The sequence below is a fragment of the Hydra viridissima genome, unplaced genomic scaffold (genome assembly GCF_058129835.1).
Source record: "Hydra viridissima isolate aposymbiotic clone 2 unplaced genomic scaffold, HvirCarnegie_v1 scaffold_6, whole genome shotgun sequence".
In the NCBI taxonomy this organism is placed as follows: domain Eukaryota; kingdom Metazoa; phylum Cnidaria; class Hydrozoa; order Anthoathecata; family Hydridae; genus Hydra; species Hydra viridissima.
In genome coordinates this window covers 5252254-5268481 of record NW_028324305.1, presented here as the reverse complement: position 1 = coordinate 5268481, position 16228 = coordinate 5252254, and the positions used below count along the sequence as shown (strand labels likewise).

The 16228-nt window shown below is 27.7% G+C and overlaps 1 protein-coding gene across 3 annotated transcripts; it reads right to left on the bottom strand.

Annotated features, from left to right (window-relative positions):
- Window positions 1-3578: 3578 nt before the first annotated feature.
- LOC145189677 (arachidonate 12-lipoxygenase, 12R-type-like) lies at window positions 3579-16050 on the bottom strand. Of its 3 annotated transcripts, none has more exons than XR_016453399.1 (15): window positions 15491-16050; window positions 12874-12918; window positions 12613-12741; window positions 11817-11914; window positions 9962-10094; window positions 8304-8399; window positions 7697-7804; window positions 7394-7511; window positions 7227-7319; window positions 6984-7044; window positions 6719-6824; window positions 6443-6528; window positions 4780-4953; window positions 4488-4651; window positions 3579-3799 (listed from the first exon to the last, which is right to left on the bottom strand). XR_016453399.1 is itself a non-coding variant. In XM_090090619.1 (15 exons), the coding sequence occupies exons 1-15, from the start codon at window positions 15968-15970 to the stop codon at window positions 3685-3687; spliced, it is 1995 nt and encodes a 664-aa protein (XP_089946745.1). In that variant the 5' UTR covers window positions 15971-16050; the 3' UTR covers window positions 3579-3684. The 3 variants fall into 3 exon arrangements, 2 of the variants coding, with proteins under 2 accessions (XP_089946745.1, XP_089946746.1); XM_090090619.1 differs by having other exon boundaries at window positions 7708-7804; XM_090090620.1 differs by lacking the exon at window positions 15491-16050 and adding an exon at window positions 13920-14684 and having other exon boundaries at window positions 7708-7804.
- Between the last annotated feature and the right edge of the window lie 178 nt (window positions 16051-16228).

Sequence of the window (16228 nt, the reverse complement as noted above, 5' to 3'; positions counted from 1 at the left end):
AGTAACAACTTTTTCCTTTAGATAAAATTCTTGTCATTAACAAGCTTTTTACTCTAAATTAAATAATTTCTTACTCTTCTTTATTTTTATTAAATGGTTATTTTTATCTCTTCTTTACATGCTTTGATTTTTTTGTATTGGATTTTTTTTTCTGGTCGTTGGCATTTTTTCATTTTCGATATATAGTGCATCAAATATTCGTAAATCATTAGAAACTGTTTCCTGAAAAAAATTTACAGTTTTGTGAATTGCTGGCCCAAAAAAAATTGAGCAATTTGTGAGTTTTCAGTCTTTCTTCTGTAATGTTCATTTAGTTTTTGAGCGAATTACTTATCACTATCGAAATACTCAGTTGGTTTTGCAAATTCTGCTCATAATTACGTTATGCTAATGTTAATGATATATTTTTGGAATATTCAATTACATTAATACTTGCTGTTTAAGGGTCATAGATTGCTACTCTCGATTTTGTTTTATTGTTACGTGTAATAATATTTAAACTGCTGTGTTCTGAAAAAAAAAAAGCCCCATTATTATAACTGAGAGTTAAGTGTAAGTTTGGATAACAGAACAACTATTTCTTTTTTTTTTTGACGCAAAAAGTATCAGATCCAGGTGGAAAAACAAGAAAGTCTGCAGAAAAAATTTATAAAAACGAGTGTAAATATAAATCAATTCTAGTCGAAAATCTGATTCTGGTCGAAAATCAGGCAGATTCGAATCATTATTTGGAAGTTGGCTTGATAAGACTGCCGTCGAAGAATTCTTTGAACGAGATCATAGAAAAAAAAAAATTTCGTAAAAATGAAAAAATGATTCCCACAATCTTTTAGGCACTATCCAGCTAAGAAAATGTAAAAGTTTCAAAAAAATTTGGATCGTCCAAAAAAAAGTCATCACGTTCTGAAATTTTACCTTATAAAATGGCTTAGAAAGGCCAAAAAAGACGTTTTTCTGAATTATTTTATTTTTATTTCTTTATGAAAATATATTTTCTTTTACTCTTAGTAGCTATGTTTAAAAACTTAATTTAAAAATTAAACTTTAACAAATAGGTTTTTTTTAAAAAAATACTGGTCTAATTCTGTTTCTCTCATCTGTCCACAAGTAGGAACTGCAATTTATCTTCATGTATGATTTATAATAAACAAAATTTAGTTTTAAAACATGCCAAATGCTTATGTGAAATATCTTTAGAAAATATTGTCAGAAAACTCAAAATGAAGATAAAGGGAAAAAGGGTGTAGGAAAAAAAAAACGTCGAGTTTAATGTTAACTTTTTATTTTCTCACTTTTCTGTCCGGATAGAAACTTTTTTGTCCGGATAGAAGCTATTCTGATTTACGGATATAATTTTGAACAATTTTGTCTGTTAGCACCGTCTGAATTAAAAAAAGCAAACAAAAAAAACAAAATAAAGCTCGTTTTCAACTAAATTCTTGATGGAAACCCATTCTTAAGACACAAAAAATTTTTCTAAAAAAAATTGTCATTGGCTAATGTAGTAGCCTGGGTCCTACATTTAGCCGAATTTTGTTCGAAATTTCGAACTTTCGAAACGCTTTAAAATTTGATTTAATCAAAAACATTTTTTCGTACCTTTCGAATAAACTCTCTTAACAAATCACAGAAATGTTGAAGCAAATCTTCAATTGGTGAATAATAAAAGAATTATTAAAGTGTTAAATGTTCATAAAAAATCTATATAAGAATCATTTTCTTCAATAATTTTAGGATTCTAAAGAACAGAGAAGATTACAAAACTTCAAAACGCTCTACAAAACGGTATATCTAAATTTTTTGTACGTTTCAAGACCGTAAAAAAATCAAGTAATCTTTTCAAGAGGCCGTATCTCAGCAGGAATCTCTTGATGTTCTAAATCTTGATAATCCAGAAAAACTTTTGTCTTTTTTGGCCTTTCTAAACCATTTTATAAGGTACAATTTCAGAACGTGATAACTTTTTTTGGACGATCCAAATTTTTTGAAACTTTCACATTTTCTTAGCTGAATAGTACCTAAAAGATTGTGGGTATCATTTTTTCATTTTAACGGAATTTTTTTTTTACACTACGGCGGACTCGTTGTGCTTCGGCATTATCAACGAAACGTAATAGGACGACCGTCGAAACTTCGGACCTAAGCGAAAGAGTAAACGTACTATTGATAATGAAGTAGTTAACCCAAAAGAAAACATCACCAAGAAGGCTTTGCTAATAGCTGGGCGTATTGAGTAAAATCAATGAGACGTTAATCTTGTTAAAGTTATCGGGCACATTTTAAAGAATAAAGAAATTTCAACAAAAGCGTTCGCTCAGTGAATTGATAAAATAGGGATGTCAGCCGACAACGCTTTTAACGTTTTTCTCAAAACCTAACCTGGATATGAAATAATACATTACGAATCTACTTCAAGATTTCCGCCTGCGGTATTTTTGGGGTAGTGAAAAAATTTTGCGCTCCTCCTGACGAATGCGTTGAAGAAAACGAACTAAGAGTAAAATCACCGAGAATTTTGAAAAATACAGTTGAACGGATAGTTAAGATGAATCGATACAATGGTAAATGAGTTGCATTTCAACGACCTGGATAGTGCAAATCTGGTTTTTTAAAGTGGCTGGGCTAAGGACGTTTCAATTGGGCATTCTCAATAGTATGAATTGCTATCAGAAGGATATCATGACATATCGTGAACTTTATCTCCAATTTAGATGTTTAAGTGTAACGATCGGGCCCATGCTATGTGGTATAATCCAATGCCTCAAAGTATCCAATTCCGTAGACCATTCACCCTTCAATTTATCAAAAAGTGTGCGCAGATAATTCTTACTACAAAAAATAGAATAGGGAAAGAAACGAGTGAAAATTAAAACCAGTGAAAATTAAATTTTTGAATAGAAGGTACATGGTTGTTTACTTCGATTTTGTACTAAGTATTATTGATGATTTTGTACTAGGTATGATTGATTTTGTACTAGGTATGATCAATTTTGTACTAGGTATGATAGATGGAAAAGTTCTCACCTACATTATTGAAAATTGATTTTTGTAGAATTGCCTAATCTGTGAAGGAATACCAAACAATGAATGATACGAGAAAATATAAAGAAGGATTTACATCAAACGAAAAAGCACTACATTACGGTATGTCTCCATTTCATAATTGATTACGATTTTTCGAATATTTTTTGTATATCGCATATAGAGTGTATAAAAAACAATGAAAGGTTTCTAACCATTAAACAAATAACAACACTGTTCTACGACCCTTTTGGAGTAAGAGTAGATTAACCGGTACTACAGTGATGTTTGTCGACGAGTGTTCGCAAATCCTCAGCTTTTAAGCAACATACTAAGACAAAGAAATGATTGTAAAATTCCTAGATAATTTAATTGCTTTCAAATAACGAGAGCCAGTCAATCCCCTGTCTCAGTTTATCTTTCGTATTCTTAAAACTACTTGCCACTTTTTACTCAGCCGTTCAATTGAGACTTTTATAAAACTTTAGTAAACACCAGGCTTTATTTTAATGATTTTTTTGTAAAACAAATTCCTAACGAATCAAAAGAGAAGCTCGTTTGATTGAAATAAATTTTGACAAAAGTTTTTTACATCGAACCTATTTTTTAACTTCTTGTTGTGCACCAAAATACGCTTTTTATTTAGGGAGCAAGTTGCATCTTTTAAATGCTAATGGCATTCGGGACTTCCTTAGGATCTAAATAGGGGTACGGATTCTTCAGTTCTTTGTTTCTTTCTTTAATCTTCTTGCTGATATCAGCTAAAGCGCTTCTGAACCTAAACAATAGTAAATAGGAGTTACTAGGAGGTAACATTTTATAATTAACTCTAAATCATGCCATAAAAATATGCGGTTTTTATCAAACCATTTGTTGAGAACACAGAAATCATACTTTTTTTGACTAAACAGTTTTATGTTTTGATATTTATATTTTTTCATTTCAATGTTGATATATTTTTTCATACCAAATTTAGTAGATTATAGAGCGTGTATTTGTTTTTCTTCCTTATAAATAATAAAAAAATTGCTCTTCAAAAATCGAAGGACAGAAGTATTAGTGATCTTTTTTAGCTTGAAGAACCTTTTATTTAAATGTCAATTACGGAGTTGAATTGAAATTTAGTGCTGTGCCAAGAGTTCCATAAGCCCCCGGCCGGGGAAGAGAGGGAGGAGGGGGATGAGAAAAAAGTTTTTATTCTTTATACCATGTTTATGATTAATAAAGTACTCAAACTCTGTTGAAATAATTGGAGTTATAGAATGAGTCCAAAACCAAACTTTGGGAAGGGAGCCTAAAGTATACCATTCGAAGGTAGAGGAAGATACAAACTAGACCTTTTATTTGGAAGGGAATCACCTATAGGTGAATTAGGCACTGAACAAATGAAATCTATGAATTACTCCATCAACAGTATTCTACCTAATTCTCTTAACGAAAAAAAAAAACAAAAAAAAAACGAAAACCTTTGAACAGCTGCAACAGCTTCAGGCTTAAATTGGTACTGCACCTCAAAGGCACCCAACTCATTGGTACCCCGTTCACTAAGAAGCTTTGTAACAACCATCAGATTCAAAGTAGTTTCTTTGTTAGGCAGCTGATCGATCAGGTCTTGCAAGGTTAAAGCATCCTGCAAGTAGAAATCATTAAAAACAAAACAAAAAAAACCAACAAAAAAAAATCAAGCAACGAATTATATTTGCATTAAGAAGAATTTTAAAAAAAAACTTTAGAATTAGGTTTTCTTGTAAACAGTACCTTAGTCGTAGGTGGCTTTCCATTCAATATCCCTGGGTAGTTAGGTGGGAAACTGTATTCATTGTATTGACCAAAATTAGCAGCAGCATGACCAACACTACTTATGTAGATAAAACCAGCTACAGTTTTGATAAGATCATTCAAATCTTCAAACTTGCCATTCCCAAAAACTCCCTGTTAAATTACATGAGAACTCCAATCAATATCAATCAATCAATCAATATCAACATATTTCGTATTAAGGATGTTACAAAAAACACAGGTCATTGCAAATAGTAATTCACTAATAAAACGAAATGACCTAAATAAGATAAAGAAAATACAAGAGAAAAACATAAGAAATAAACTAGTCACATGGTAAAAGTAGAACTTTACAAAAATTTATAAGTAACACTTATAAAACAGACTTTAAAAAAGTTAAAATATAGGTCAAATAGTTATTTTAATGTTCTCACATATACATACATATGTAAGAACATTAAAATAACTATTTGACCTATATTTTAACTTTTTGAGGTAAAGAATAAAGTTAAGCGTAACTTTTTAGGTAGAAATGATGGAGTGACTTGGTGGAAATGATGAACTCCCTGTTAAATTACATGAAAATTCCTTGTTAAATTACAGGCAAGCTCCCCATTGAATTATATGAAAACTCCATATTGAATTACATGAATTATAAAATAAACTTTATATTTGCTATGATAAATATTTGTAATAAAAAATATTTCTTATGATAAAGAATCTTAATGATAAACATTTGTTATGATGGATAATGGCTATGATAGACAAATGTTAACAAAAGAACAGTAAATTATTACCCAATAATAAATCTCAAAAACCTTCACGATGTAATTTTTTTTTTAAGTAAATCATTTCATATTCTGATTGCTATATACTATTTCATTTCATATCTTTCACTCCATGTTGTCAATCAACATTATTTTTCAAGTTATTATTTGTTATGAGCAATAGAAAGTTGACAGCTAAACACCACCTTACTAACTTTTACTTCTACTTTTAACTGATTGGTTGGTTGACTAATTCATTTATTACACTTTATCAAATCTGGCCTAACTTTACTTGCTATACTTATTAAAGACATCTAAACAAGTTTTTCCATTTTAAAAATCAATTAATGTACTCTATTTTTTATTCTCATCTCATCCTTCATCATTATCACCAAATCATATTATCACCGAAACATATTTAACTTAAAGAACCATTTTGTGATTAAGTAAATTACAACTTATATTGAAAATGAACTTAAATATTGAAGCACATTTTTTAAAAATAGAACAACAAAGAAAAAGAAGAAATATATTTTTAATTTAGCGAACTAAAAATAAATATATTTCTTACCAATTAAAAACTAGATAAGATATTAGATAGATTTGATCTAGATCATCTTCAAAATTTTCGACTGTAAAGTAGTGGTGCGGCCAGATTTTTATTTAATATTAAGATGATGTAATATACTAATACTATTATATGATATACTAATAGAACATATATAAATATGGAGTACATTTTAGTTGAGAATTTTTTTAGGAAAAATGTCATTTCATTTAATTTCTTTGCTGATTTTTTTTTTGCTGGAAGGGGGAAGCTTTTTAGTAATCTACCCCTACAATAATAAAATTTTTTCTAAAACATTAGTTCACACCTTAATACCAGCGCCATTAGTTTCATCAGTTAAACAATGTGCCCAATTTTGAACTTCATAATCCTCTTTCAACTTTTCAGGGGTGTCTATAAGTAATAGTTATAATTATTAAAAAAAGTAATATGTAATAGCACAGACTTTATGAATCAACTTGAAAGAACCATTGTCTAAACTCAAATACTAAAAACATAAAAGATGTAAAAGAAAAAAAAAAAAGATTAAAAATGGTGTACAGCAAACCAATATATTTTAACAAAGCTCAGGTGAAAAACTCACCATAAACATTAGAAAGTACTTCACTGACATAATTTACGATAGCTTCATGGATAAGAAGTGCATCGTCTCGATAATGATAATTCTGCAAAACCTTGACATCATCTACCTAAACAAAAAAACAAAAGAAATCCTGAGAAAAACTTACAGTATGTGCAAAACATAAAAATTGTTTTTTATATGTTTTTTTATCATTAAAAAAGTTCTCTAGTTTTCCTATCAAATATTTAAACTGCTTAAAGTTGTTTCTATGACATAAAAAAAATACTCCTCTATCTTTTATATCGTTAGGAAGCCAACCATTACGATCAAATCTCCAAGCTTTCCAACTGAATAAAAAAAGCTGTATTTTGATTACATCAAAATAAATTTCACTTCATATTTGTAAAAGTGGTCAGGTTGTATATTTTCATTTACCACAACTGTAGTAAAGGAAAACATTTAAAAACTTTTATATTACCTTTAAAAAGTAAAAAACATGAGTGACATATATTCACAACAGGTAACTTACGTTCGCTTTAGAAGTTCAGTGAGTCCACATACACCTATAGTCATTGTTTTATCAATCCAACCCTCTGGAGCAATAAGCCTCTCTACTGCTAAACTAAAGAGAATTGCAATCTTCGCTTTATAAAAAAAACTATAATGATAATAACAATATTAAAAACAGGGACTAACCTGTTTATAGCAATTATATATAGGAAGTGTGGAGCTAGTAGCTGAAATACTGGGTGGGAAGGGGATAGCATTTGATGAGCAGCAACACAAATTGACTCGCAAAGGAGATGAGTAAATCCTAAACAACCAAAATTAAATAAAACTGTCTTGTAGTTTTTGATGTAGTTTTGAATATTAGATAAAACTGTCTTGTAGTTTTGATGAACTAACAAATATTAAAATCCAAAGTTTTTGAATTCCAGTAGCATTTTTGAGGCTTCTAAGTAAGTAAAAATTATTGTTGAACAAGTTAAATTTCCTAACCATTAACATACCAAGGTGTGTGCAGGATTGATGTAATGAACAGTCTGCATTGTTAAAATACATCTTGGCTAGCAACCAGGTATATTGTGGATCACTTGGTAAAAACACCTAAAGCAAGTTTTTAAAATATTTCTTTCATTTTTTAGTGAGTTATGTTTTGAATAACTGTAGTTGCTCATTTTACCTTTTTCTAATATATTTATTATAGATACTTCTTATTCTTCTTACATATTATTAATATTTTACTTACATATTCATCTATATGCCTTATTGTATTTTTGGCTCAACCTTTTTAAAGTGTTTTATTTTATTGTTTAATCAATTATTTTCTTAAGGTTCATATGCTGGAAAAACACTTTGTCAATTTCATTAATTAGAAACATTCAAAGTTACTAACCTTTTTAAGAAAATACTAATTGAAAAAATAATAGGGAAATTAGTTTTAAGTACAAAATAAGGATAAAATTTCATATTGGATATCATCCTTAAAAATCTTAAATTCACAAATCTTAAAACTACAAATATTAAATTCACTATTATATAAAAACGCAACAAACCGAACTGAAAACTTCAAAAAGATAAACTTTAAAACTTTCTCACAAAATACCGGATTGTTTTCAGAGGGTTTTTGAAATAGCTGTATGGCTATTGGAAGAAATCTCCCATCCTTTTTTGCATGAAAAAGTGCCATAGGTGCGCAAACCTAAAAATAAAGACTTTTTTTGAATAATTGGAAGCACCTTGTTGAGAATTAGACAAATTACTAGTTCATATAAGGATATCAAATTATTTCAACCCATTTCAGACAGCTCTTGTGATAGTGTCTTTACATTTTTTTTTTTTTTTGGCATTTGACTCTAACAAAGGTGAAATGAAAAAATGTTTAGGAACATTTTTAGTTGTTGATAGCACAGATTCAAAACTAGAATATATTTTACTGAATAAAAGATCTGTTACTAATTCAGGCTATGTAATATGATTTAGGTAACAGATATTGTAAGAAGATTCAATTACTCAAAGTTGACCGAGCAAATTAGAAAAGCCACTACCTGACAATTTTAAGAAAACAGCCAGAGATTAAGAAAAACATTACTTTTAATAAAGCAGATTGTTTAGGCCAATTCAATTTGAACATCCAGCAACAACACTTTAAAATAATTTTAAAAGTTGTGTTGTATATGATACTCAATGGTATTCTAGTATTATCAATAGTACTTTATTCTTAACTTTATTAAGGAGATGATCTGATTATACAATATAAAATAAAATGCTAATAATAATAATAATGCTAATAATAATAATGCTAATAATAATAATGCTAATAATAATAGTGCTAATAATAATAATGCTAATAATAATAATAATAATAATAATAATAATAATAATAATAATAATAATAATAATAATAATAATAATAATAATAATAATAATAATAATAATAATAATAATGATAATAATGATAACAATAATAATAATAATAATAATAACAATAATAATAATAATAATAATAATAATAATAATTATTATTATTATTATTATTATTATTATTATTATTATTATTATTATTATTATTATTATTATTATTATTATTATTATTATTATTATTATTATTATTATTATTATTATTATTATTATTATTATTATTATTATTATTATAACAATAATAATAATTATTATAATAATAATTATAATAATAATAATAATACAATATAATATAAAATGCTTTCTGTTAAGAGTAATCAGTTCATGCCCTAATTGAGGAATATATTATGAAAGATGTTGTTATTAAAGTTAAATTTCTAACTTTTACTTTGAATTCTTAAGTTTGTTCTTTCTTTAACCAATGTTATAAAACATTAAAAACAAAAAAACAAAAAACTTGAAGTCATTATTCCCTCTAGCAAGTTTAGCCCTATATCTCAAGAAATGCATTGAATAAAGTAGAATAAAGTTGAAACTTATATTTCACCATGGATTTTAGATCTAAAATAAAAGTGAGTTTGAGGTGGTCACAAAAATATGAGAGTTTGTCTAACTCTACAGTGTATCCCTATATAAAAGTCTCATAAGTAACTTGAACTTAAAATAAATCAAAACCATTAAAAATGAATGAAATAAAAAGTATATTGTCAGAAAACAATCAAAATGTACATTGAGTTAAAAAGACAATTTGATGAATAAAATCATCTAGAAATAGAAAGCAAATCAAATCAGAACATCTCTTCCCGAAAGATTTTCAGTTAACAGTAAATTTTTAGCACATACTGTTCTGTCATTTTTGCAGCATAAATTTTCTAAAACTTCCAAGTTCACTATGAACAATTCTTTTTTCTCTATGACATCTTCCAATGTTGAACCATCCAAAAAAGGAGAAACCATCTCATTTGTTACATGGAAACTAAAAATTTGAGAATATGCAAAATTAAGACTACACAAAACAAAATTAGATTGCTTTAATTTAGATTTATGTTTACAAATGTTAGGATAAGTCAATGTATATTTTTTGAGGTAAAGATAGCTTTAACACTTATGAAGATATCTCAAACAAAAGCTTTAAAAAAAACATGTGAAAATATATTACGCAAAAAAAGATTTGACTTTTATTCAAGTCCTTTAAAAACTATTTTGGATCTCTCTTTATTATTTCAACTAATCAGTTAAATGATATACCAGATATATCCATGCATAAATCAAGGCTTTAAACCATTTTAAACCATTAAAAAGGGATAAAAAAAAAAACTTCAACTTAAACACCAAGTGAGGCAACTATACACCAAGTGAAGACTTTTTTTTTTTAATTAAAACTAAAAGAAAACAGTTTATAAACACATATATTACAAACAAAAATATCTATAAATAATTTAATTAAACATGATACAAAAAGAAAAAAAAATTAATACTTCGTATGTCCGCCTTTTGCATTGATCACAGAGGCTAATCTCCTGGGAATTGATTTTTATAAATTTGTAATGATATTTTGTGGAATATTGGCCCACTCTCTTTTTAATATTTGGAAACATTCTTCAATATTTTGGGGGTTATATTCTGCCTTTCTTTTATCCAAATAATCCCAAACATTTCAATAATGTTCAAATCTGAACTTTGAGGAGGTCAGTTCATTACTTCGAGAACTCCCTCTTCACACATGTCCTGTAAATATTTTTTGACCACTTGGAAACAATGTTTGGGATTATTGTCTTGCTATAGAATGAATTTATTACCAAATAGTCTCATTCCAGAAGGTATTGCATTTCTCCTGTTAGTTTGCCATTGATTCTGATTAAATCACCTACTCCAGATGATGAAATCAACTCCAAGCTAAAACATCAGGGCAATAACCCTACTTGGATAAAATTATTCTCAAATCTTTTGGGTATATTTAATATTGTCTATAAGTTTACCTGGTAGCCATTATGATGCAATTGTTTTAAAGTAGAAGTATTGTTTAATATGCAAGATGTATAGTAAAGGTTACATAAAAAATCAAAATAAGGGTGTAATCTGTTCTAGATTGTTGCTTCTGTGATGTAACAATCTAGCATTTTTTTACTACTTAAAGAACTTTATTAATGTTTCTAATAAAACCAAAGCCCCTATAAATGATTCAATGACTTAAGTGTGACCTTTTTGAGACTCCAACATGCAGCTAGCATGAATATAACAAATAAGAAAACTGGGATTTCATTTATAGAGATTGCAAGAATTGGTTGTATTACCTCTATTCAACTGATGGTAGTAGCTATAGACAGCATTAAATCATCCTCTTAAGTAATCAAAAAATATTCCTATAAAAACCCCCGAGTAGCTTTTTGTACTTGGTACAAATCAACTTTTTTAGAAGTTTTTTTTTTATTCTTTACTTTCATCCCATAAAATCCATTAGAACTAGGTGATAATCTTTTTAAGAGATGTATCACAATATCAGGCTAGCAGTCCATGAAACATTGCCACTGCCAAACAGGACCAGAAGTAGATTAAGTTTAAACTATATGAGTTTTTTTACTTTTCTAAGAGCCTCACAACTTGAGTTAGAGAGTGAGTTAGGGAGAGGGTAGGAGGAAAGAGGAAAAAAAATGCCCAAACATTTTTTTTTTAATATGCAAAACCCAAAAAAACATACTTTTCTGATATTTTTGTGCACAATCGAATCATTCCTGGATTACAACCACGCAAACGCTGTTCACCAAATTTCTCATCAGATTCCCAATTATAGTAGCCCTTTTAAAAAATTAAAGCTCTTTAACAAAGTAAAAGATAAAATCAAGTTCATGAAGTTTAAGATTTAGATAGAGACTTCAACTCCAATTTTAATAAAATGATAATAATGATGATGATGATGATGATGATGATGATGATGATGATGATGATGATGATGATGATGATGATGAGATGATGATGATGATGAGATGATGATGATGATGATGATGATGATGATGATGATGATGATGATGATGATGATGATGATGATGATGATGATGATGATGATGATGATGATGATGATGATGATTATAACAATAATAATAATAACAATAATAATAATAACAATAATAATAATAACAATAATAATAATAATAATAAAAATAATAATAATAATATTAATAATAATAATAATAATAATAATAATAATAATAATAATAATAATAATAATAATAATAATAATAATAATAATAAAAATAATAATAATAATAAAAATAATAATAATAATAATAAAAATAATAATAATAATAATAAAAATAATAATAATAATAATAAAAATAATAATAATAATAATAATAATAATAATAATAATAATAATAATAATAATAATAATAAGGTAGGTAAGATGAAAACACTGTTAAAAAGATATTTAATAAATGATACTGCAATATAAAACGTATAATTTTTATTTAAAAAAATCACAATAGAACTTTTCTTACCTGAGGAATAGGGAAAATGCCTTTAAACACTGTCAAAATGTCTTCAATACTATTCCATTTATCAGTTGTCAACCAACTTGTAAGTTTGGCCTGTGCTAGTAAATTGGCTTTGGTGGTAATAATATCCCACTAGGAAAAAAAAACAAAACTCATAACATCCTGCTGTAAAATATATATACCAAACAAACTCAACACTTTTTGATAATGTACATAGATACTTGCTATTGTTACAAAAATATAATTTGTAGAGTCTTAAACCACCTTATAACTGAAACTAAAGTTTTCTTCCACTGGGAGCTTGGCTACCTAAATTAAACAAAAAAGATATTAAAACATGTAACAAAAAAGTTATATTAAAATACATAACTAAATACCCTAATTGTAAACACCTGATTTCAGGTTTAAGGTAGACACATTTCTTTTGATATACTTAGCAAAAAGATCTGGTTTTGTGTATTTTTGGTCTCCAAAAATAGGAAAGGCTAGTACTATTGTTTCAGTACTTAGATTTACATAAACATTTAACAAACCCATAACTATCATTTATTGCTATTACCATTTTTATCACTTTAAGTAATCATCATCATCATGATCATCATCATCCTCTTCCTCCTTCTCATCATTATCCTCCTCCTCCTCCTCCTCATCATCATCGTTGTTGTTGTCATTGTCATCATGATCATCATTATCCTCTTCCTCCTTCTCATCATTACCCTCCTCCTCCTCCTTATCATCATCATTATCATCATCATCCTCATCATTATTGTTATTTTTATTGTTATTATTTATTATCACTTTTATTATCATTATTATTATTATTATTATTATTATTATTATTATTATTATTATTATTATTATTATTATTATTATTATTATTATTTATATTATTATTGTCATTATTATTATTATTATTATTATTATTATTATTATTATTATTATTATTATTATTATTATTATTATTATTATTATTATTATTATTATTATTATTATTGTTATTATTATTATTATTACAATTATTGTTGTTGTTGTTGTTAATATTATTGTTATTGTTATCATTATTATTAATATTTATTAATAGTTATTAATAATTAATAATTATTAACTAAAATATAATTCTGAATATTTAATAATAATAATAGTTAATAATTATTAATAATTATTAATAATTATTAACTATTATTATTATTAAATATTCAGAGATATATCCGGGATTTCAAACCTAAAAAGCACATGTAAACTTTGTTTTAATTAAGTAATAATTACATATTAACTTTGTATATTAAGATGTTTCAGTTTTAGTAACCTACGCGGTTTAATTTTTTTCTATAGCAACGGTTGTAGCAAGAAGGATGCTTGCATTTTGACTCCTTCTCTGGCTCTAATAACCACTATTTTTGTATACTGTTGTTTTTTGTGTGATGCTATGCTTTAGTTTCTTCAATAGATAATATGTACTAAGCATCAGTCTTGGAAGTCTCGTATGTATGATAGTACCATCAACGATACATCGAAGTTGGTATCGGAAAAATTCGTCCTACTGAGACCGATGCCAATTCTGTAGCGGTATCGTGTGACAAGTATCGTAAAAAATGACCCTCCAGTGACCATACAATACTTTGAATTTGATGCTTAACATGTACGATGGTTTACGGAAATGGAGAATAATTTGATCTGTAAGTGCTTACACAATGACAAAATCTACTGAAGGCAAAAACATCTCAAGTGAAACAAACGACTCAGACTCAGGAAAACTCGTATAGGATTTTATGGAAATGTGTAGTTTTTTCGCAACAAACACATAAATCAAACGACAATAATCTCTCTAAAAAAAAACCCGTCTTGACAAATTTTCTTCTTTTTTTTATACCGGATAGTTTTCTGAAAAAATCCTTCAAAAAACGTCATAAAAAACCGCTAACATATTTTCAATTTTTTTGGTTTTCACTGGTAAAAACTATTAATATTAACTCTGTAACGTCTATAAACGTTCTAGCACTTTCCGCAACGGAATTACAAAATGTAAAGAAGTCTGATCCTAATCATCTTCAAAATAATCTTCTAAACAATGGTGTAAGTAAAGAATCGATGCTGTCGACTTCAGTTAATGTTGAATCTCAAACTATAAATAGCATTGAAATCTCTAATTTATTCAATGCATCTTTTCGCAAAGTTAAACCTTTACATCATCAATCTGAAACAGAAAACGTCAGTGGCTACACTTTTTAACTTTGTATTATTAATGAAGATAGAAAAAGCGTTTTGATGTAATTGTACTTTTTTACTGTTTTTCTACATTTCTAAGCTGCCGTCCGGATTATCGACCGTTTGCATGAAACTTTCAGGAAATACTCTAGTTATAGAAACGTGGTTTGAGCTACATTTTTGAAAAATATTTTTTTCCCCAAAAAAAGTTTGCTCTTACTTGCACTCGTTAGTGCTGAATCATTCTTGGTTATGCATTAAACAGAACTGGGATTTTAAATTAAAAAAAATCTGCCAGAATCAAGTCGCTGAGTAATCATTCTGAATCTTTAGACATAAACTAAGATAACCATTTCTCAGTGAGATAACTTGGAAAGCGTAAAGATATTATTTCAGCTAACTGTTTTCGTGAGGTAACCGTGACAACAGTTTAGCATTTTCTATGTATTTTGTAATTTTGTCGGTAGAATTGATTTTATGATCATTCCTGATGTTTTTCTTTTTCTTTTCTCATTTTAAAAATAGCGAGGAAGCGAGAGAGGGGGAGGGGATTTCCCCCATAATGGTTTTAGCTTTTGTTCATTCTTCAATTTTCTATGAAAAATAATTGAAGAATGAACAAGGTCCTAACGACATTAAATCAATAGTAACAACATCAGAAAATATTTTGATTTACCTGTTTTGGGAATCCATTGGAAGCATTTGAAAAAACGTATTTGGTTTTGTTCGCCTCTAACTCTTCTTTTCTTTGCGCTATGCGTTGGTCATATTGTGGAAGGGAAGAGTCATAGATATAGAACACATATTTTTTATTGGCCTCTATCCAGCGATGGCAAGGAAATGGTGATATATGGTTTGGTTGCTCAACTATTATGTATTCAACAAACCATTCGTCATTAATTCCTTTTTGATCACGCCATAGTTCAATCGATGTAACATCTCCTATATTTGGAACGTCTCTAATGTTAAAGGTATCAACAATTCCTTTTTCAAAATCGTTTCGCCATTTAGCATCTAACAATATATCACGTGATTTATTGCCCTTTTCATCAGTCAAACTGCAATAAACGTTGCTGTCTGTTCCAGCTCCCTTTACGTCCCCAGTTTTAACAATTATTTTCAAATCAACTTTGAGAAAAGATTGCAAAGCACCCATCGTATCTTTATCTAAGAAAAAAAAAAAAAAAAAACCTGCTATAAATTGAAAACGCAACTTCAAAGTATAATATTAATACTAAATTTATGAATTCAATATTTTCTCTTGAAAGTATTTATTGCGTGGCATTAAGTTCAAATTTTTAAGCAGAATAATCTCTTGCATTGCTATTGAACGTTTAAATAGAGACAAGCGTGCCTTGAAGACGTAAATAATAATTTCTTACATAATTTGTTAATTAGTGAAATACCAAAAACT